Source organism: Cyclopterus lumpus, chromosome 18 (assembly GCF_009769545.1).
Source record: "Cyclopterus lumpus isolate fCycLum1 chromosome 18, fCycLum1.pri, whole genome shotgun sequence".
Taxonomy (NCBI): Eukaryota; Metazoa; Chordata; class Actinopteri; order Perciformes; family Cyclopteridae; genus Cyclopterus; species Cyclopterus lumpus.
In genome coordinates, this window is record NC_046983.1 from 1,375,001 (window position 1) to 1,397,500 (window position 22,500).

Consider the following 22,500-nt stretch of genomic DNA (forward strand, 5'->3'; position numbering starts at 1 on the left):
AACCCTAACCCTAAAACCCTAACCCCTAACCCTAAAACCCTAACCCCTAACCCTAACCCCTAACCCCTAAACCCTAAACCCTAACCCCTAACCCCTAAACCCTAACCCCTAAACCCTAACCCCTAACCCCTAACCCTAAACCCTAACCCCTAACCCTAACCCCTAACCCCTAACCCTAACCCCTAACCCTAACCCCTAACCCTAACCCTAAAACCCTAACCCCTAACCCTAAAACCCTAACCCCTAACCCTAACCCCTAACCCCTAAACCCTAACCCCTAACCCCTAAACCCTAACCCCTAACCCCTAACCCCTAACCCTAAACCCTAACCCTAACCCTAACCCCGTCCTCACCTCGGCCTCCGTCCACGTCTTCATGCTGTCGATGAAGACGAAGCACTGCTGTCCAAAGCGGGACCAGTTGTCGGGACAGTAGAACTCACCGCCTGCGGAACAAATATGGTATTCATATTACCACGTCAATACGTCTATTAAAAATGTTTTATTAAATTAAATTACGGTAAATTGGATTGAACTGAATTGAATTGAATTGAATTAAAATAAATACGATTAAATAACATTAATTAATTAATGTAATCATGTACGTATAAACTGCGTTCATGAAGAGCTGCATGAAGTGAAGTTAAAGTATTTGAGTACTAAGTAGCAGAACGTGGACTTCAGTACTTCAGTCGCCACCACTCACCACAGTCGACGGGCGCCCCCCCACCCACGGGCGTGCTGGTGTTGGGGATCTCCTCTCCGGTGATGGTGTTGGTGCACCAGCACCACCCGGTGGACGGCCAGCACTGCTGCGGCAGGAAGTTCCCGTAAGCGTCGCACTGCGGCACGAAGGATCCGACGAGTTGGGGCCGGTGCCTCCTCTCGTACTCGCAGAGGCCCGAGCTCCTCGTGAGGCCCGTGCTGCTGCTGCTGTTGTTGTTGTTGTTGTTGTTGTTGTTGTTGGGGTAGAGCGGGGCGGCCCGGCCCAGGGTCAGCAAGGAGCCGAGGACCAGAGACACGCTGAGGGCCCTCATGGTGGAGGGGAGGATGATGAGGATGGTGATGAAGAGGAGGAGGGAGGTCAACTGTGAAAACAGCAAGAAGTCACATATGAGTCTTCTATTGAAGTTATTTATGGATATTCATTATATTATTATATTATTAGGAGGCACCGCTTCCAATTATTCCACATTCATTTCCTCTTGCCTAAAAAATCACATAAACAGGTTTTAAATCAAATCAAATCACACACACACACTTTGCAAATTATACACAAAAAGAATATGATGTGCCATTGTAGATATTGTAGTACATAGAGCAGTTAAAATAAAGTCCATGTTGAAGGGACATGAACATGAATATGCACACACATAAAGCATATTGATCACGCTGCGTATGGATAAAGCTTCGTACCTGTCGGCTGTTCATCCGCTGTGTCCCAATCTGCTGCTTCGGGCCTTTTTATCCCGCGGCCCGCTCGCCGGTTCAGTTTCCCACGCTGCTCTGAGGTCAGCCGCCTCCTCGCGCCGCATTGTGTTATCACGTCAAGGAGTCAGCTGGTCCTCCTCTCCGCCGCCGGCGTGTCCCAGACATCTCGTCCCAGACATCCCGTCCCAGACATCTCGTCCCAGACATCTCGTCCCAGACATCTCGTCCCAGACATCTCGTCCCAGACATCTCGTCCCTCGGCGCTCCGCATTGTCTCCAATGTGGGTTGCAGGCCAGTTGTTTGTTTTTTGACCCGACATCATATCACGTTGTTATTGTTCTTTACTCCACCGGATCTCTGTAACTGGAGCCACGGCCGAATCAGGAAGAAATAATGAGCTATTGCTTTATGGATGATATGCGCTGTGTATGACAAAGGGCTATACAATAGAAATGCGTCACACGTGGTGTTTTAGATTTAGTTACTAAAGTCCCCCGAGACCGTCTGGGTGTCCGTGAACGATGAAACCCAAAACTCTTGAGAACATATCACAAAAGAGATTATGTGCTCATAACCAACATGAACGTCTCAAACGTTTGACCTCAAAGTCCTGAAAAGAAACGATGACCCAGAGAGTTGATGTGTGCATAGTGGATAATAACCATTAATAATGTTATTAACATTGAGGTTATTGTGCAGCAGCAGGCAGATATTTAATGTAATCACATTTACAGATACATAATGATTGCTTTACTAATAATCATCTATTATGCTCTCAATTATTGCTCAAGACGTTTTCTCCAACGAGGGTTTAACTGAACTCGAGCTCATTCTATTTGAGCTTTAGCGCCACCAGCTGGCCAGTTCAATGCACTGCAACGCTGCAGCGGGTTATGCAAACACGCCCCTCCTCTCCGAGCCATAACTCAGTTATGAAAGCACACACATCAAACACAAGTTTAGATTACATACGTACACCTTCTGTGGAACTCAGATTATTTGAACAATTCACGATCGCTCAACTGATATTTTCCTGATTCTGATTCATTTTCTTACTTTCTTTCTTTTTTAAATGCAAAAGAGGAATTCTTTGTAGTTTTCTTTGGACGTCGTCATGCACTGATGAATTCTTACAAACACACGGTTTATACCCCAGAGCACATTTTCATGCTCACTACCTCTTTTCTCACTTGGTTCCAGCTGTCCACACTTCCTCTCTTTATGCTCATAAAACTAATATTTAACTCCTTCGGTGTCATTTCTCCGTTTGAGAGAGGCCCCCCCACCTCACTATCAGGTGACCCAACACCACTTAGAACCACATGAAACGTTCTTTCTTTTCATGCCTGAAGTTCGGCTTATCGGTTGTTGTGATTCTTTCCGTTATATGACAGCGGTTATGACTCAGTTTACAGATAAATTACAGAATAAGGGAAGAACATGAGGGCTGTAAAACAGAAGGAATGCAGTCTGGGAACTTTGACACTTGAACAATATATATAATAACTCCTTTTATAGACCCTCATCTGATGGATGCTCCACAAAAGTGCCATTGCATTGAAAATAAATATGAAGTGAAAGTCACAATAAAAAGGTAGAAAGCTTCCTCTTCAGTCAAATCCAACTTCCTGCCTGAGCTTCGGTCTCTTTTGGTTCCGTGTCTCTCTTCTTTCCGACTCATCGGTTCACTCGAACGCCTCCCTTCACTGCAGGATGGGACAGCTGACCACCCTCCTCCTGCTCCTGCTCCTGCTCCTGCTCGCCCTGTGCTGGGGTCGGAGGTCAAACCCGGATGGCGAGAGGCCCTCCTGTGACCGCTGTGACCGGCGGCTCGCCTGTAACTGCTCCCACGGCGGGTTAACCCGCGTTCCCTCGGTAACAGGCCGCGCCCTGACTCTTGATCTCTCCTTCAACGACATCAGCGAGGTGGGGGGCGACGACCTGACGCGACACGCCCGGCTGGGGTCTCTGAGTCTCCACGGTAACGATTCCATTTGGATTGATACGTTTTTGTCATAAAACATGACGCATGTGCAAGAATTGTGAGATTATTTTCTCCACCATATTAGTTCATGACATTTCTGAGGTTTTCTGTCCTTATTTGTGTTTAAGTGGATTTATACTACTGTATTAGTCAGACTCCTTTGTAAAGATTACATATATAATATGTATAAATATATATATTGCTAAAGAATCCCTGTCCAACTTTTTGAGTTGTTGCACTAGAGTCCAGTATATATGATGACTGAGTGACTCAGGACAGGGATTCTTTATTCCTCCTCTTGCCGACTCTGGAGAAGACCATCTCTCTGGAGAAGACCATCTCTCTGGAGAAGACCATCTCTGTGGAGAAGACCATCTCTCTGGAGAAGACCATCTCTCTCTCTGGAGAAGACCATCTCTCTGGAGAAGACCATCTCTCTGGAGAAGACCATCTCTGTGGAGAAGACCATCTCTCTGGAGAAGACCATCTCTCTCTCTGGAGAAGACCATCTCTCTGGAGAAGACCATCTCTCTGGAGAAGACCATCTCTCTCTCTGGAGAAGACCATCTCTCTGGAGAAGACCATCTCTCTGGAGAAGACCATCTCTGTGTCCATCTCTACGTTTGTCATCACAACAGAGGAGTCAAACGTGGAGGAATGGAATGACAAATAAAGAGGATTAATGATAATCAGTGGTCCCCTGATTGAACCCTGTGGAACCCCTAGAACGCAGGATGTTTTTTTACATATTACCGTCCTCCAGGGAACAAACTAGCTGTGATCCACCCGTCGGCGTTTGACCCTCTGTGGAGCCTGGAGGAGCTCGATCTGTCTGACAACCAGCTGACTGCCCTCAACCACAGGTGGTTCAGCGAGCTCGGAGCACTGCAGGAGCTCAACCTGCTCCACAACCCGTACAGGTAAAGCGCTCAGTTTACCCAGGAACCGTCACATCGCATCGGGTTTCACGGTTTGTGTGTCTCGCGTCCCCCAGCTGCCTGGGTTCTCGTCCAGTGTTTCAGAGGCTGGTCAGGCTGAGGAGGCTGGGGGTCGGAGGTCCTGCTCTGGAGGAGCTAAAGAGAAGAGACCTGTCCGGAGTCACTCAGCTGGAGGAGCTCACTGTGCACGCCAACAACCTGAGGAGGTGAAGGACTGCACTGTTTGTCAAATGTCCGACAGAAACACACATCATTAACTGTGTAACCACTTCAAGTTTATTATAATGTACATAACATACCAAAAGAGAGCTGATGCAGCGGTGTGGTTCCTATGGTTATCCTCTTTGCCCTTTGATTTGTGATAACACCACATTATCCTCATTAAGCACATTCATTATAAATACAGAACTTCCTCATGATTTCTCCACTTAGGGTGTTTTAGTGGGCATTTCATCAACAGATGGGCATCGTACAGGGCTCGTTTTCAAGTTTGATCAACCAACGGGACATTTAAGAACGCTCTTTCTAGTCTACTCTTTAAAGGTCTTACTATTCCAATTCCACCATTGTACCTCCCCGGTCTCTTTTTCTCTCTGCAGGTATGAAACCGGTACTCTAGCGGACATTTGGCCACTGGGTCGCGTCACTCTGAGCCTCCACGGACCCTTTGTAACCAACGTATCCTTAGCCTCGGCTGTGCTCGGGGACGTGTCCTACCCCGAGACACAGCTCATCCTGGAAGACCTCCATCTGGTGAGGAATCAGTCTGCCCCGGCCTTCAGAGAGACAGCCAGGAAGAGAGTCAGGTACGCCCACAACCTCTAATTATGACAGTGAAACTCTTAATATTACGAAAGTGTCTGAACATAAGAGAGAAATAATGAAGAAATATAGGTGAAATACTCTCAATGTAGAGTGTATTTTTAGCTTACTCTACTTGTACCGCTACTGCCTGCCATGTGTTCAGAAACATATTTTAGTCATCTGCAACAAACGTTATCATTCACTAAAATATGTTTCTGAAACAAAGACAAAGACATATTTGACTCGAATATGTTCACAAAATGAGTTCAATGTTGAGATGTATGTTCTAAAATTTTTTATTTTTAATTAATGTGTAATCACACAAATGAAAGTAATAAACTGGAGAAGTTTCAAGGCGTTATCGATGCATTTTTGGGGTATGGCAGACAAACACCAGACGATCTTCTATGATGTCACTCTTCAGGAAAATGACCTTCTGCAACATTTCTGTGTCCGATGAGGCCTTAACTGATTTCCTGGTGGCGATGGACGGAGTTCCGCTCACCTCCTTGTTCATGGAAGGCATCACACTGACAGGCGAGGGCAGGTAGGAAACCAGCACCGTCGAGCAAACTCTGTGATGCAAACTCCTTGATGCAAACTCCTTGATGCAAACTCCTTGATGCAAACTCCTTGATTCAAACTCCTTGATGCAAACTCCTTGATGCAAACTCCTTGATGCAAACTCCTTGATTCAAACTCCTTGATGCAAACTCCTTGACGCAAACTCCTTGATGCAAACTCCTTGATGCAAACTCCTTGATTCAAACTCCTTGATGCAAACTCCTTGATGCAAACTCCTTGCTAGATTTAGGGACTTTGTTTGTTGTTTGTCACTTCTTGGTCATTGTTTTCTCCGTTGGTGTTAGGTGGGAGCGAGCCAGACGGACGGACTATAGAAGCTTTGACGAGGTCTTTTTCCGAAACGTCGTGGTGCTTAATGTCTTTCACTTTGCGTCCTTTCTGAACCTGTCGTTTCTGCTAAAGTACCCCAGAAAGGTGTCCATCATAAACTCTCAGGTAAGGACGGGGTTATCTGTCACTACATCAATCCACGACACGGATGGAGCAAGGAGTCCCGATTGTATTAGGAGTGTGGTTTTAAGGTCAGAACGTATACCCTCAGGTATTTGTGATGCCCTGCGTCACGTCCCGCCTGCTCGTGAGCCTGCAGTACCTGGACCTGTCCGACAACCTGCTGACTGACATGACTCTGGTGGAGACACTGTGCGACGGAGACGGCACTCTGAAGGGCCTCCGAGTTTTAAACCTCAGCGGAAACGCTCTGAAGGTGCCTTTTTAGAAACTGTTAAATACTCTCTTGATTTTTCCTTAATTCCTATCAGATTTTTACTTCATGGCTACAAAGACGTCCAGCCAGCAGGAACACAAGCAAACTGGTTGCACTTGAGAGAACATGTGTTGTTTAACCACAGACTGAGTGGTACTCCTGCTGACCAGTAATCTGATCATCACAAGTCAAATCTGTGAAGTGCCCATAAAGTATAAATCCAAGAATACGTACAAATAGAAGACTACTTGCTTCCTGAAGACTCATCTGCCTCTGTCTTCTCTGCTGTCCAGTCTTTGTCAACGATGAGCCGGCAGGTAGCAAAGCTCTCCAAGCTAACCCACCTGGACATCAGCAGGAACGGATACAGCTCCATGCCCCAGGGCTGCTCCTGGCCCTCCACCTTGCGATACCTCAACATCTCCAGGGCCAAGCTGACTAACATCACCTCTTGTCTACCTGCCACTCTGGAGGTAATGAGAGTGGACCATGGAACAGTAGACCTGACCCACATCGCAACAAACGCCAATTTTGTCTTGTGCTTCATTACATACAGGTGTTGGATCTCAGCAACAATGATCTCCAGGGCTTCCTCCTGACCCTGCCTGCCCTAAGAGAGCTCCACCTCTCTGGGAACAGGTTACTGAGGCTGCCCCCTGGACGGCTGTTCCCCAACCTGAAAACACTGAAAATACAGGTAAGGACCAATCCCCCAATCATGCATTGCTTCTTCCAGTCCTCTTTGTATTCCACCAGTGTGTTCTCCCACAGTCAAACACCCTGAACATGTTCGACCGTTCGGACCTCCACTCGTTCAGCCGGCTCCAGGACCTCCAGGCGGGTCAGAACAAATTTGTCTGCTCCTGCGACTTTGTCTACTTCCTCCAGTCGGCCGTTAAAGGAGGTGAAGGTGTGCATTTGACAGACGGCGAGGAGAGCTACGTCTGCGACTCCCCTTTCTACCTGCAGGGGGAACCGGCCGATCGGGTCCAACTCTCCTTTGTCGTGTGCCAGCGTGTTTTGTTTGTGTCCGTGAGCTGTGGAGTGGCGCTGTTTGTAGGACTTCTGGTGTGTGTCCTGCTGTGGCGCCTCCATGCGTTCTGGTACCTCAAGATGACGTGGGCGTGGCTACGGGCCAAGCGTGGCTCCCGGAGACAGCGGCGCCGACGCAGAGACGGACCGGAATCGGAGGCGTTGCTTTCCTACGACGCCTTTGTGTCCTACAGCGAGAGAGACGCGAGCTGGGTGGAAAACTTCTTAGTCGCTGAGCTGGAGGAGCCACGGTAACGTCGAACCAGATCATACTTTAAAACATTATAACGTTTTACCGTTTATCGGTTTCTTAGTTATCAGGGTTTCTCAAAAGCTAAAAACATATGTACCAGATTTAAGTGAAAGTTAGGCCACAGGCCAAGAGACAAGAGCTGATGAGCACAGCCCACAGACAATGAAATGACCATTTCCTGCCATATTGACCAAACATGGCTCGGCTCGTGGGGAAGCTTTACCTGCTCTCTGGTTTATACTCCTCCAGGGAGAACGATGAAGGCTCTGTGAACCACAGAGCCCCCCGACCTCTGACCCTCTGCCTCCACAAGCGGGACTTCCTTCCCGGACACTGGATTGTGGACAACATCATGTGCGCCATGGAGCGCAGCCGGCACACCGTCTTCATCCTCTCCGAGAACTTCGTCCAGTCCGACTGGTGCCGCTACGAGCTGGACTTCTCCCACTTCCAGCTGTTCGATGGCAGTGCTGGCGGAGACGCCGCCATCTTGGTCCTGTTGGAGCCGCTGTCCAAAGACGACATCCCCAAGCGCTTCTGCAAACTGCGCAAACTCATGAGCTCCAACACCTACCTGGAGTGGCCTCAGGAGGAGGAGAGGAGGGGGGAGTTCTGGAGGAAACTCCGCCACGCTTTGAGAGGAGAGGAAGAGGAGGATGACTGAGAGAGAAGGTCAACGTTATCTGCTTCCTTCAAATCATTCTGGTTTCTTTCACCCTTTGTAGATTTCAAGGGTTTGATCAATCAATCAATGATGTTTCAAATAACAGATGTATAACATTGTCTTAGATCACATTGTCTTCTTTCTAGTAATACATTCTTTAAAAAAATAAAATCTTTCAAAACTAGTAATGTATTTAATATGTGTAACCTTAAATATTGATAAAAAGATACACCTTCACTTTAACTGCACGACAATCAACCATCCTTTATAATTATCTAAATCAATTAAAAGTTCAAATAAACCTTGAACTTGCATTAAAAGTACAGAAGATGTACTGCAGCTTAATTTGCTGGTAATGAGGTGAAATGGCCACTTGGGGGAGCCGTTGGTTTGTGATTGCAACCGGAGGACGTCAGTGGATGTGAAACTGAAGCCGCAGCATTTGGAAATAAAAAGAAACATTACATTATAGTTTACGTTAGGGTTGTTGGGAACAACAATTATAAAAAAATAATGACAGGAAATAGATTTCAACCGAGTGATATTTAATATCATGTAAACAGAATACATCAGGAGGCTGGAAGTCACATGTAAAAACAAGTCTATAAGAAAAATCTAATTTTAACCAACAGAAAAAAAGGAACTATGAATATGACATTGCAACGTTCAGACACAGGTCAACAGTCGATGCTTCTGATAACAGTCCATTAAAACAACACCAAGAAACTAAACTCCCCGGCCCACCACATTAAATGGTTATATTTACAGCAGCTGATTAAAGAAACAAACTAATGTTGTCATCCAGTTCAGTAGTTCTGTTTCCATGTTCACTGACGAGTACGAGAGTAAATGGCGTTTGTTGTTAGTTAGCGGCACCGCGAGTGGATGCAGCTCCATGACAGCGGATGGCTGGCTAGTTAGCCAGGTAGCTTGTCCTTCGCCAGAGCCGGAGGTGGTTAAACATGCTGTTTGGTTCTTTTTCTGGAACCAGTGTAGCATTAAAGAACGGTGGAATTCACAAGCTAGCTAACTAGCCAGCATTCTGCTAGTTGGCTAGCCAGCTTGCTAATCCCCACATGCTGTAAAGTTACACTGGTTACAGAAAATGATCCGTCGCTAATCTGGTCATAGCAATGCGTCTTCCTACGCTGCAACAAGTGTTAGGTAGCTAGTTTGCTAATTCCACCAAGCTTTAATGTTACATTGGTTACATAAAATAAGTCAAACAAACCTGCTACTTATTATCAATTGTTTTTCGGCGAAGCATTAAGTAACATTTAGACTCTCAATGGGAATGTCTGTTCTACTTCTATTATATTTTGGGGTTTTCTGACACTTGCCTGACGAGCCTGTGAATGCTTCTTCAAGCTCCATTGAGTCATCGGAGTCCGTTACAACCGTGACGCTCCTCGACAACGCTTCATAGCTGCTTTCATTCAGCCGCCGGTTGGATGATCGCACGGTGTCTGGAAACCCCCCAAATAAATGACAACAAACAGAGTCACTTTTAATTCACTGCAAACAGAATACATCAGGAGGCCGAATATCATATGACAGAAAACAGAATACAACGGAAGTCCAAAGTAGTTCACAAAACATCAACAGCAGAAAGAAACGAGGATAAAACTAAATGGCTGCTCAACTCTACGGCTCTACCGCCTCCACTAACCAGTTCAAAGCAGATGGTTATAAGTATGCACACAAGCAAAGGAATCACACAAATACACACAAATACACACAAAAGCATCAACTCTGCCTTATGCTAAATTATTTTAATCTACAACTAAACTGCTATATTGTATATATTATATTTCAGTTCAAGAGAAGCTCTGATTATAGTTTTAAACACTCATATTTAATGCCTTCACAGTATCCGGGTCAATTCGGACCCGGACCAAGAGTTCCCTCATAGTATGTGACGATACCCAATTTTAAACTACAGATCTATTTAGAATGTCGAATTAGCCTTACGTCTCATTAGTACATGTATGATTAATCCTCAATACATGTTTCAGAGAGCAAGGAGAGTGTATTTGTTAAGTTCTACATACATTTCTTACTATTACACATTATCATGTCCTGTTTAACATAAGACATACAACCCATAATGATCAAGAGCATGATGTCAGATAGGATGCATTAAAGGCCCTGTTCCATGGAATACACTTTTATATTTCATTGCGTGATTCAATTTAGAATTGTCTTTGCTTTACTTTTTATATTAAACATTTTTGTTGTAACAGGAACCATCGATTCGGCTCTATCGGACCTCTCTAACCCGGGGAAACTCGCCTAGAGGTAGCTGCCCACAAATCAGAGAAATGTCAACTAGTAATATGATCCACTGGACAGGTGTGTTATGACAGTGTGATGCAGGAGCCCCTCATTACTTATTCAATTACCATTGGCTTGTCGGTGTCTGTTGGCTTGTCGGTGTCTGTTGGGTTGTCGGTGTCTGTTGGCTCGTCGGTGTCTGTTGGCTCTTCGGTGTCTGTTGGCTATTCGGTGTCTGTTGGCTCGTCGGTGTCTGTTGGCTTGTCGGTGTCTGTTGGGTTGTCGGTGTCTGTTGGCTTGTCGGTGTCTGTTGGCTTGTCGGTGTCTGTTGGGTTGTCGGTGTCTGTTGGCTCTTCGGTGTCTGTTGGCTCGTCGGTGTCTGTTGGCTATTCGGTGTCTGTTGGCTATTCGGTGTCTGTTGGCTTGTCGGTGTCTGTTGGGTTGTCGGTGTCTGTTGGCTCTTTGGTGTCTGTTGGCTCGTCGGTGTCTGTTGGCTATTCGGTGTCTGTTGGCTCGTCGGTGTCTGTTGGCTCGTCGGTGTCTGTTGGCTATTCGGTGTCTGTTGGCTCGTCGGTGTCTGTTGGGTTGTCGGTGTCTGTTGGGTTGTCGGTGTCTGTTGGGTTGTCGGTGTCTGTTGGCTCGTCGGTGTCTGTTGGGTTGTCGGTGTCTGTTGGGTTGTCGGTGTCTGTTGGGTTGTCGGTGTCTGTTGGGTTGTCGGTGTCTGTTGGCTCGTCGGTGTCTGTTGGCTCGTCGGTGTCTGTTGGCTATTCGGTGTCTGTTGGCTCGTCGGTGTCTGTTGGGTTGTCGGTGTCTGTTGGGTTGTCGGTGTCTGTTGGCTCGTCGGTGTCTGTTGGGTTGTCGGTGTCTGTTGGGTTGTCGGTGTCTGTTGGGTTGTCGGTGTCTGTTGGGTTGTCGGTGTCTGTTGGGTTGTCGGTGTCTGTTGGCTCGTCGGTGTCTGTTGGCTATTCGGTGTCTGTTGGCTCGTCGGTGTCTGTTGGCTCGTCGGTGTCTGTTGGCTCGTCGGTGTCTGTTGGGTCGTCGGTGTCTGTTGGGTTGTCGGTGTCTGTTGGCTCGTCGGTGTCTGTTGGCTCGTCGGTGTCTGTTGGCTCGTCGGTGTCTGTTGGGTTGTCGGTGTCTGTTGGGTTGTCGGTGTCTGTTGGCTCGTCGGTGTCTGTTGGCTCGTCGGTGTCTGTTGGGTTGTCGGTGTCTGTTGGGTTGTCGGTGTCTGTTGGCTCGTCGGTGTCTGTTGGCTATTCGGTGTCTGTTGGCTCGTCGGTGTCTGTTGGCTCGTCGGTGTCTGTTGGCTCGTCGGTGTCTGTTGGGTCGTCGGTGTCTGTTGGGTCGTCGGTGTCTGTTGACTTGTCGGTGTCTGTTGGGTTGTCGGTGTCTGTTGGGTTGTCGGTGTCTGTTGACTTGTCGGTGTCTGTTGACTTGTCGGTGTCTGTTGACTTGAGTATGTTCCTTAGGTCTGAGTTTCTCTTTGCTGCCTTCTTAACTCTCTTCAACAAATCTTCATCTCCGCTTTCCTTCAGCGTTCTCACAAAGTCTTTAAATATGGTAAGCAGAGGCTGGGCGGACTCTATCACACTCTCTGTTTGTTTTGGAAACCCAAAGACAAATCCTGAGGTGTGCAAACCAAACACTCTACAACCGGCATCAAACACTGGAGAGCCAGAAGATCCGCGGTACATGAAAGTGTGGTAGGTCACCACTTCGTCTGCTTTGTTTCCACCCATCATTATGTCATCAATGCCTTGCTCTCCGATAAGGTGAGCGATTGAGTAGAGAATGAAAGGAGCGTCTCTGTATGGATGCAGATGACCCTGGACAGCCTGCTCTCGCTGCTCTTTCTCAATGATACATGTTGGATCCATTTTTTTCAGGCCTCCTGCCGGGTGACCAATAATACAGGCTTCCCCATTGGGTGGCATTGGGCCAAATTTATCCAGGAGCCCTGGCGGCACCTTAGCTGGTGTTGCTTTGGACATTTGGTCCTCAGGTTTGATCTCAAGTATGGCATAGTCCAGCTCACCCTGACTGTAGTTAATCAACGTTCTTTTAACTAGATAGGAGTTGTAGTTTGTGTGCGGCTCAGGAACGTCATAGTTAAAGAAAGCATACACCTCTATATCCTGCTTCAGCTTTCTTCCTTCGACACAATCTTTCAAAATGTGTGCGTTAGTCAGGATGAAGTTGTCAAACAGCACAAAACCTGTTCCCTGTGAACCATTCACAACAACCACTTTGCAAACTGATTTCCCGAATTCAATCAGCTCCCTGACTCTGTGCACTTCACTGAAGGATTGCTGGATCTTCCCAAAGTCTTCCTTCCTCAGGTCCAATGCTCTCTGATAAGAATCACCAGGAAATCTCTTCTCCATCAGTTCTTTCAGACTTGGGAACTGATCGCGCAGTTTTTTATAAATCTCCTCATTGTTGACACTGTTTTCCAAAACAGTTGTGACGCTGGTTCCTCTCTGCTCTACGGCTATCAAAGCTGTTGTGTTCTGCTGTATATTAGTGTCACGCTTACGCCTCTGGTGTGAATGTGATGCACCCGGGCTTTTGCCCAGCTTGTCTTTTAGAAGACATATCTTGAACTTGTTCCCATGTAGCTGGTCAACTCTCTGAGTGCATTCAGTGAAACAGTTTGGATTCTTATTGTGAGACAGAGTGAAGTTGCCGAGAGCATCAATGAAGCGACCGTCTCTCTGCAGAGCCTCTTCCACAGTCCACCCCTTGACCCCATAGACACACAGGTACCTGAACTTTTTGAGAGCCTTGTTTAAGAAAGTAGTCTTTGTTTTGGTGTATTGTCCTCCACCTGTGTCAATGTAGAAGACAGAATACTGGCCCCTTGAATGCACCGTATTGTAATGTTGGTCTTGGGCCGCTTCAACCTTTTCTGGTTGATGTGTTATGAAGAGAGATTCACCTTCATTGATACAAGAACGAGGGAAATGTGTTGCAACAGTAACTTCCTTATCCTCTTCACCCAACTGAATCACAATGTTTTCATCTTTATACTCGAGCTCCTCATATCTTTTACTTGATTTAATCGCCTCCAGCACTGTGCCAGGTTGATTCCATTCAATAGTGTATTTATGGGGGTCTTCAGGGCTGAATTTCACAGTGAAATGATGTGAATGTCCGTCCTGCAGGAAACCAGAGAGAAAATAAAAGTTACATCTCCTTATTGATGAGATACAAATGCAGACTTTTTTTCACTTTTTATATTTTATTTATGTTAGAGGTCACTTTGAATGAAATCTATGAATTTGTAATGTTCCAAATTCATTTTGGGTGGTTAAGGGGTGAAAAATGTAGTCGTGAGCCCTAAAGGGCTTTGTCTCAATGGGGTCTTTGTGAAATAATGCACACTAAGAAATCAGTTGGACACGCTGTGGCTGTTTGCATAGAAATGACAGCGACTATATATATCTTAGGACCAAACATACAGATTCAGTCAAAGATTATACATCTTTGTTAAGTATTGATGACTTTGATCATTGTAGCTGAGATTTTACTTACAATTATCCTGCAATAGGACCTGATGTTTCTTGCTTTTTGGAAGTTACCTCCAACTAAAACAAATACAATAATACAGTTAGTGGATGTCATTAAGAGCAATCAACTGGAACTAGCTAACTAACATCCGACACCTAAACATATTAATTTAGTAAACACACTGACATATATATATACATGTTCATGAGAAATACCATAATAATAAGAATGCGCTTTAAAGAAAGAATCTGGAAGTATTACCTTGACTTTGCTCTGAATGGTGGAACGCTGTGCTGAACATAGATATGAAATGACGGATTCTACGCTGTATAGAAGTCTATGCTTCATGTGTTAAAGCTGCATTCTCTCTACTGACCACCAGGGGGCGACTCCTCTGGTTGTATAGAAGTCTATGCTTCATGTGTTAAAGCTGCATTCTCTCTCCTGACCACCAGGGGGCGACTCCTCTGGCTGTATAGAAGTCTATGCTTCATGTGTTAAAGCTGCATTCTCTCTCCTGACCACCAGGGGGCGACTCCTCTGGCTGTATAGAAGTCTATGCTTCATGTGTTAAAGCTGCATTCTCTCTCCTGACCACCAGGGGGCGACTCCTCTGGTTGTATAGAAGTCTATGCTTCATGTGTTAAAGCTGCATTCTCTCTACTGACCACCAGAGGGCGACTCCTCTGGTTGTATAGAAGTCTATGCTTCATGTGTTAAAGCTGCATTCTCTCTCCTGACCACCAGGGGGCGACTCCTCTGGCTGTATAGAAGTCTATGCTTCATGTGTTAAAGCTGCATTCTCTCTACTGACCACCAGGGGGCGACTCCTCTGGTTGTATAGAAGTCTATGCTTCATGTGTTAAAGCTGCATTCTCTCTCCTGACCACCAGGGGGCGACTCCTCTGGCTGTATAGAAGTCTATGCTTCATGTGTTAAAGCTGCATTCTCTCTCCTGACCACCAGGGGGCGACTCCTCTGGCTGTATAGAAGTCTATGCTTCATGTGTTAAAGCTGCATTCTCTCTCCTGACCACCAGGGGGCGACTCCTCTGGTTGTATAGAAGTCTATGCTTCATGTGTTAAAGCTGCATTCTCTCTACTGACCACCAGAGGGCGACTCCTCTGGTTGTATAGAAGTCTATGCTTCATGTGTTAAAGCTGCATTCTCTCTCCTGACCACCAGGGGGCGACTCCTCTGGCTGTATAGAAGTCTATGCTTCATGTGTTAAAGCTGCGTTCTCTCTCCTGACCACCAGGGGGCGACTCCTCTGGTTGTATAGAAGTGTATGCTTCATGTGTTAAAGCTGCGTTCTCTCTCCTGACCACCAGGGGGCGACTCCTCTGGTTGTATAGAAGTCTATGCTTCATGTGTTAAAGCTGCATTCTCTCTCCTGACCACCAGGGGGCGACTCCTCTGGTTGTATAGAAGTCTATGCTTCATGTGTTAAAGCTGCGTTCTCTCTCCTGACCACCAGGGGGCGACTCTGGTTGTATAGAAGTCTATGCTTCATGTGTTAAAGCTGCGTTCTCTCTCCTGACCACCAGGGGGCGACTCCTCTGGTTGTATAGAAGTCTATGCTTCATGTGTTAAAGCTGCGTTCTCTCTCCTGACCACCAGGGGGTGACTCTGGTTGTATAGAAGTCTATGCTTCATGTGTTAAAGCTGCGTTCTCTCTCCTGACCACCAGGGGGCGACTCTGGTTGTATAGAAGTCTATGCTTCATTTGTTAAAGCTGCGTTCTCTCTCCTGACCACCAGGGGGCGACTCCTCTGGTTGTATAGAAGTCTATGCTTCATGTGTTAAAGCTGCGTTCTCTCTCCTGACCACCAGGGGGCGACTCTGGTTGTATAGAAGTCTATGCTTCATGTGTTAAAGCTGCGTTCTCTCTCCTGACCACCAGGGGGCGACTCTGGTTGTATAGAAGTCTATGCTTCATGTGTTAAAGCTGCGTTCTCTCTCCTGACCACCAGTGGGTGACTCTGGTTGTATAGAAGTCTATGCTTCATGTGTTAAAGCTGCGTTCTCTCTCCTGACCACCAGGGGGCGACTCTGGTTGTATAGAAGTCTATGCTTCATTTGTTAAAGCTGCGTTCTCTCTCCTGACCACCAGGGGGCGACTCCTCTGGTTGTATAGAAGTCTATGCTTCATGTGTTAAAGCTGCGTTCTCTCTCCTGACCACCAGGGGGCGACTCTGGTTGTATAGAAGTCTATGCTTCATGTGTTAAAGCTGCGTTCTCTCTCCTGACCACCAGGGGGCGACTCCTCTGGTTGTATAGAAGTCTATGCTTCATGTGTTAAAGCTGCGTTCTCTCTCCTGACCACCAGGGGGCGACTCTGGTTGTATAGAAGTCTATGCTTCATGTGTTAAAGCTGCGTTCTCTCTCCTGACCACCAGGGGGCGACTCTGGTTGTATAGAAGTCTATGCTTCATGTGTTAAAGCTGCGTTCTCTCTCCTGACCACCAGGGGGCGACTCTGGTTGTATAGAAGTCTATGCTTCATGTGTTAAAGCTGCGTTCTCTCTCCTGACCACCAGGGGGCGACTCCTCTGGTTGTATAGAAGTCTATGCTTCATGTGTTAAAGCTGCGTTCTCTCTCCTGACCACCAGGGGGCGACTCCTCTGGTTGTATAGAAGTCTATGCTTCATGTGTTAAAGCTGCGTTCTCTCTCCTGACCACCAGGGGGCGACTCTGGTTGTATAGAAGTCTATGCTTCATGTGTTAAAGCTGCGTTCTCTCTCCTGACCACCAGGGGGTGACTCTGGTTGTATAGAAGTCTATGCTTCATGTGTTAAAGCTGCGTTCTCTCTCCTGACCACCAGGGGGCGACTCTGGTTGTATAGAAGTCTATGCTTCATTTGTTAAAGCTGCGTTCTCTCTCCTGACCACCAGGGGGCGACTCCTCTGGTTGTATAGAAGTCTATGCTTCATGTGTTAAAGCTGCGTTCTCTCTCCTGACCACCAGGGGGCGACTCTGGTTGTATAGAAGTCTATGCTTCATGTGTTAAAGCTGCGTTCTCTCTCCTGACCACCAGGGGGTGACTCTGGTTGTATAGAAGTCTATGCTTCATGTGTTAAAGCTGCGTTCTCTCTCCTGACCACCAGGGGGTGACTCTGGTTGTATAGAAGTCTATGCTTCATGTGTTAAAGCTGCGTTCTCTCTCCTGACCACCAGGGGGCGACTCTGGTTGTATAGAAGTCTATGCTTCATTTGTTAAAGCTGCGTTCTCTCTCCTGACCACCAGGGGGCGACTCCTCTGGTTGTATAGAAGTCTATGCTTCATGTGTTAAAGCTGCGTTCTCTCTCCTGACCACCAGGGGGCGACTCTGGTTGTATAGAAGTCTATGCTTCATGTGTTAAAGCTGCGTTCTCTCTCCTGACCACCAGGGGGCGACTCCTCTGGTTGTATAGAAGTCTATGCTTCATGTGTTAAAGCTGCGTTCTCTCTCCTGACCACCAGGGGGCGACTCTGGTTGTATAGAAGTCTATGCTTCATGTGTTAAAGCTGCGTTCTCTCTCCTGACCACCAGGGGGCGACTCTGGTTGTATAGAAGTCTATGCTTCATGTGTTAAAGCTGCGTTCTCTCTCCTGACCACCAGGGGGCGACTCTGGTTGTATAGAAGTCTATGCTTCATGTGTTAAAGCTGCGTTCTCTCTCCTGACCACCAGGGGGCGACTCCTCTGGTTGTATAGAAGTCTATGCTTCATGTGTTAAAGCTGCGTTCTCTCTCCTGACCACCAGGGGGCGACTCCTCTGGTTGTATAGAAGTCTATGCTTCATGTGTTAAAGCTGCGTTCTCTCTCCTGACCACCAGGGGGCGACTCCTCTGGTTGTATAGAAGTCTATGCTTCATGTGTTAAAGCTGCGTTCTCTTTCCTGACCACCAGGGGGCGACTCCTCTGGTTGTATAGAAGTCTATGCTTCATGTGTTAAAGCTGCATTCTCTCTCCTGACCACCAGGGGGCGACTCCTCTGGTTGTATAGAAGTCTATGCTTCATGTGTTAAAGCTGCGTTCTCTCTCCTGACCACCAGGGGGCGACTCCTCTGGTTGTATAGAAGTCTATGCTTCATGTGTTAAAGCTGCATTCTCTCTCCTGACCACCAGGGGGCGACTCCTCTGGTTGTTAATAAGTAGTTTCCAGAGTCCTTGACGGTTCTCGCCTGTCTGGAGGTTCAACTCCTCAACAGAAGAACTATTTACACGTCTGGGGAATAAACAAAGGAGGTCAATTTGTTTTTAGACGCTCCAGAAACACGAGGTACTAAAAATCTGCACATAGTTCGACCTGATTCTTTCTGATGCGTTTAGGGACCTCACGGGGTTTGTGTCAAGGTGTCATCCCATAAACATATTGTTTAATAATATCTGAGTAACCACAAACCAACAACTAAAAACCTTTCTTGACACACCGATGAAGTTTGTTTGTGTAAATGTTTAATAAATACAAAGTTAATATCAGCAGCAGTCTTGATAACAAACAATGTCATGTTGGATTTGGCAAAAAGAAAACTTCCAGAACGTTCTTCTGGACCTGGATGTTTGTTGTTGGAAGCTATAGAATAGAATATATATATAGTTATACATTAATATAAATATATATATATATATATCTGTGTATATACACACATATATATATATATATATATATGTGTATATACACACACATACATAAACATAAATATAATAAATATATATATTTATACATTAATATAAATATATATATATATATTTATACATTAATATAAATATATATATATATTTATACATTAATATAAATATATATATATATATATATATGTGTGTATACACACACATACATAAACATAAATAAATATATTAAATATATATATATATATATTTATTTATTCCGGATGGGAAGTTTGAGTGTCGTCCATTCAGCCGCGTTTAGAAACATAATTGTGACATTCTGACTACAATAATTGAGCATTTAGCGTCAACTTGAGCTTAAAAACAGGAACCGAGGATCCAAAAGAAAACTTGTAACAAACGAAAAGTTGCATGAAATGTAAACGCGGCAATTTGGCCAGAACGTGTCCTCCCTGTCATCGAGTCCTTCAAACTGAAGGGTCAGCAGAACCAGCAGCGAGGTTTAGAAAAAAGGCCTTTTGGCGATCCGGCACCGAGTGGAACCGGGATGTGGAACCGGGACGTGGAACCGGGACGTGGAACCGGGACGTGGAACCGGGACGTGGAACCGGGACCTTTCCTTCGGCTCAGGACTCGACTCCAAACGACCAAATACTGGATCTGTGCTTCCACGGCTTTGTTCAAGTTGGCATCACGGAGACCCAGACCGCCTGGGATCGGTCTGCCGGAGACGAAGTCCTCCAGACCCCCGAGGGACCCGGGACCCAGGGGGGGGGGTGCGTGGCTCTACTCGAGGCCCAGGGTGAAGTTGATCCCGTGGACGATGCCGATGATAACGGGCTGCCAGGCCACCAGGTATCTGAGCCAGTCCAGCAGCTGCCCGTACAGGACGTGGGTCTTCTCCCAGCTGGGGGGGAGGAGTTAAGGAGAGGACGCAAGGAGACGAGAGAGGAGGCTCATTAAGTAGGTCTTGATATGTTTAGGCTATGCTGCGATATGCAAACATACATACATACATATATGCATAGACATTTCATTGGGCTTTAATTTTGCATTTTCAACAAAAGGATGTCCAGATTTTGGACTCTCTTTTATTTTGAAGTGGTCTGTGGAAACAGGAAGTCGGTGCACTTGAAAGTCGTAATGGTCTTAGAACAATGTATTCTACATTATTAAGTTTGACACGTTTATTTTAAAGTTCTTCTCTGACATGCGTAAAGTATCTTGACTGACTTATTGTCACGTTCATAGGAAGGTTGCTTTTATTTTGAAATCACCTTCTTACCGTGATGCCTAGAATAGACAACAACAACAACAACAACAACAACGACACAGGTCCATGCATGTTCAGGGGCAGCGGAAGGATACGGGTTGTTCATCATCCTCTTCAAGTCCACCTTCTCGTTGCAGTACGGACACGTCTGCTTCTTACCCACAATGCACCAGCCGCGGATGCAGAACTCGTGGAAGCTGAACGGGGCGGTACCGGTGAAGGAAGAACACACAACATCTAACATCGCATGAACCGAATGTCAATCAAGAAAAGTGAAGGTGTAAAACAACAACAACAACAACAACAACAGCAGCAGCAGCGCTGCTTGAGGATACATGTGTCCACAGGACAGCTGGTAGGTGTCCTCGATGATGCCCTCCTCCTCCACCTCCACCAGGATCCTCTGACCGCACACGGCGCAGATGTCGTCCGTCAGATTCCTGCTGGGCATGCCGCCCTTGTTGTAGTACTGGAACACACACAGGAAGCAGGAGGCGGGCCTTCACACGTTGAACCAATCACAGCGCGGGACCAACACGCCGGGTAAAGTTTTAAGGTTTCACGACTTTTTAAACTCTTCAAGAATAATAAAGAAAAGTTGATTATTTTCTTCATTAAATGACTTCCCCTAAAAAAAATAATCAAATATAAACGCTAAGAGTATCGATAAGAGTTCTGGTATCTATTAAATCCTGATGATACCCATCCCTAATCATCAGTAATAATAATAATAATAATAAATAAAGTCATTCAGGAGCTGTAAAGGGAAATATAACAATCATAATAACTTTATTTAAAACAAACCGTGTAAACAAAGTGCTAATGTGGTAATATAACCAGAAAGAGAGGAAAGCTAAAAGACAAAAACAATGAAACATGTAAATAAAATACAATAAATAAATAAACAGAAATGATTTACATTTAATCCTGGAGGTTTGAAGGACTTTCTAACTGTAATATCTTATATTTGTTTACATTTGGGCATAAACGTTGTGCAGAACCACGTCTTCATGTCACAGGAACCGAACCGCTGTGGAATGAAAGGCGCCCCTACCCCGACGGTGGAGGCCATGTAGTCGGAGCAGATTTCGGCGAAGTCTCGGCCCATGACGCCGTAGTAGAGTCCGTAGAACAGCATGATCACGCCCACGTCCATCGAGTCCTCCGCCTTGATCCTGGAGCGCAGAGGGGGAGGAGTCAAAGTGTCTGTTATAACAATAATAAACATCTGCACAGTTGTTAAATATGAAACTATTTACTCTTCTCTGATTTGTTGTCGCGTGACCGTCGGTCTCACGTGAATCAATCGTGACGTCACAGTTTCACCGAGGAGCTCAGAATTTAATGTTTTTTACAGAATCCGATTAAAGCGAACGGTTCATTTGATCATTTAAAATGAGACACACACGGTGTGTTCAAGGACCGTCGGAAAGATGACCATCTGACGGTAATGCCGTTTCTTTTTTGTTTTTGTCACGTCTTCTGGTGTCGTTTAGACAAAACGTGCTTTTCCATCCTGCCGGCGGGTTCTCTCGGGTCTCCCATCGTCAACAGAACCACAAAGAACCGGGGTGGGCCTCACCTGAAGAACACGTTGAAGCCGAACATGGTGAACATGATGGCCAGGTAGCCCAGGACCCCCACGGCGTAGCTCAGCTTGTAGACCAGCAGGAACCACTTGTACACCATCCTGGAACACAGGGGGTGAGGAGAACGGAGAACACGGAACGCAGAACCTTCAGCACCAGCTCACCCCCTCACCTGGGCGTCCTGCAGGACAGCGGCCGGCGGGTGGCCCTGAAGATGACGTAGCTGGTGATGACGGAGAACATCCCCCACATGGAGAGGAACCTCCACCAGTACAGCTTGATGGTGAAGTAGAGCGGCACCGCCCACATCTGGACCAGCGTCACCAGCTGAGGAGGAGACCTTCATTACACTCAGCGCACCTCCTGCTCCACCTCCTCATTCTACACCACCTCCACTTTCTCATTCCACATGTTGTTCTACACCTTCTCCCTTTACTCCACCACCTCCTCTTCTTCTTCTTACACCTACACCACCATGTCCTCCTTCTACACTACCTCCATTTCTTCCTCCACCTTCTCCCCTTACTCCACCTCCTCCTCCACCTCCACATCCTCTTCCTCCACCACATCATCCTCCTCTTCCTCCTCTTCCTCCTCCACCTCCTCCTCCACTTCCTCCTCTTCTTCTTCCTCCTCTTCCTCCTCCTCCACCTCCTCATCATCCTCCTCATCCTCCTCCTCATCCTCTTCCTGCTCCACCTCCTCCTCCTCCTCCTCCACCTACGTTGTAGGAGCGGTGGTGCCGCTGCTTCCACTGCACCAGGACGATCTGAGCCACCACCAGCGTGGCGATGAGGATCATCACCATCTCAGCGTGCATCGCCTCATGACCACGGTGCTTCAC

General features: G+C 46.5%; 4 protein-coding genes across 7 annotated transcripts in view; 1 reads left to right on the forward strand and 3 right to left on the reverse strand.

Moving 5' to 3' along the window:
* The window catches only part of LOC117747600 (lectin-like), a 4,076-nt gene extending 3,443 nt beyond the window's left edge, over positions 1-633 (reverse strand). Inside the window, exons 1-2 of the mRNA XM_034556975.1 lie at positions 605-633; positions 354-445 (exon numbers count right to left, since the gene is read on the reverse strand). Coding sequence (XP_034412866.1) covers positions 354-377 — 24 coding nt within the window. The 5' untranslated portion in view covers positions 378-445; positions 605-633. The remainder of the gene's footprint in view (positions 1-353; positions 446-604) is intronic.
* A 2,416-nt stretch (positions 634-3,049) lies between these two features.
* On the forward strand, positions 3,050-14,542 carry LOC117747505 (toll-like receptor 2). 4 transcript variants are annotated; one of them, XR_004611406.1, is made up of 14 exons: positions 3,050-3,412; positions 4,179-4,335; positions 4,410-4,559; positions 4,953-5,159; positions 5,582-5,704; positions 6,027-6,177; positions 6,284-6,448; positions 6,742-6,921; positions 7,005-7,145; positions 7,220-7,731; positions 7,983-8,405; positions 10,641-10,749; positions 12,204-12,371; positions 12,555-14,542. XR_004611406.1 is itself a non-coding variant. In XM_034556788.1 (11 exons), the coding sequence occupies exons 1-11, from the start codon at positions 3,145-3,147 to the stop codon at positions 8,395-8,397; spliced, it is 2,469 nt and encodes an 822-aa protein (XP_034412679.1). In that variant the 5' UTR covers positions 3,050-3,144; the 3' UTR covers positions 8,398-8,581. The 4 variants fall into 4 exon arrangements, 1 of the variants encoding a protein (XP_034412679.1); XR_004611405.1 differs by having other exon boundaries at positions 12,204-14,542; XR_004611407.1 differs by having other exon boundaries at positions 12,286-14,542.
* LOC117748090 (protein FAM111A-like) lies at positions 10,690-14,181 on the reverse strand. Its single transcript, XM_034557713.1, has 3 exons — positions 14,173-14,181; positions 12,031-13,826; positions 10,690-10,699 (listed from the first exon to the last, which is right to left on the reverse strand). Exons 1-3 carry the CDS (start codon positions 14,179-14,181, stop codon positions 10,690-10,692), a joined length of 1,815 nt encoding a protein of 604 aa, XP_034413604.1.
* Positions 14,543-19,028: 4,486 nt separating the features above from the next.
* Positions 19,029-22,500, reverse strand: part of rnf175 (ring finger protein 175) — a 4,841-nt gene continuing 1,369 nt past the window's right edge. Inside the window, exons 3-9 of the mRNA XM_034556913.1 lie at positions 22,381-22,500; positions 21,829-21,983; positions 21,650-21,757; positions 21,122-21,242; positions 20,403-20,536; positions 20,163-20,264; positions 19,029-19,701 (exon numbers count right to left, since the gene is read on the reverse strand). The exon at positions 22,381-22,500 is cut by the window's right edge and continues 22 nt beyond it. Of these exons, the coding sequence (XP_034412804.1) occupies positions 19,581-19,701; positions 20,163-20,264; positions 20,403-20,536; positions 21,122-21,242; positions 21,650-21,757; positions 21,829-21,983; positions 22,381-22,500 (861 nt within the window). The 3' untranslated portion in view covers positions 19,029-19,580. The remainder of the gene's footprint in view (positions 19,702-20,162; positions 20,265-20,402; positions 20,537-21,121; positions 21,243-21,649; positions 21,758-21,828; positions 21,984-22,380) is intronic.

Excerpts from the sequence above, each read along its gene's own strand:
- LOC117747505 (XM_034556788.1), top strand. The coding sequence starts at position 3,145 with ATGGGACAGCTGACCACCCTCCTCCTGCTCCTGCTCCTGCTCCTGCTC. Across the intron at positions 3,413-4,178 it reads GGGGTCTCTGAGTCTCCACG|GGAACAAACTAGCTGTGATC; the intron begins GTAACGATTCCA and ends ACCGTCCTCCAG. Across the intron at positions 6,449-6,741 it reads TCAGCGGAAACGCTCTGAAG|TCTTTGTCAACGATGAGCCG; the intron begins GTGCCTTTTTAG and ends TCTGCTGTCCAG.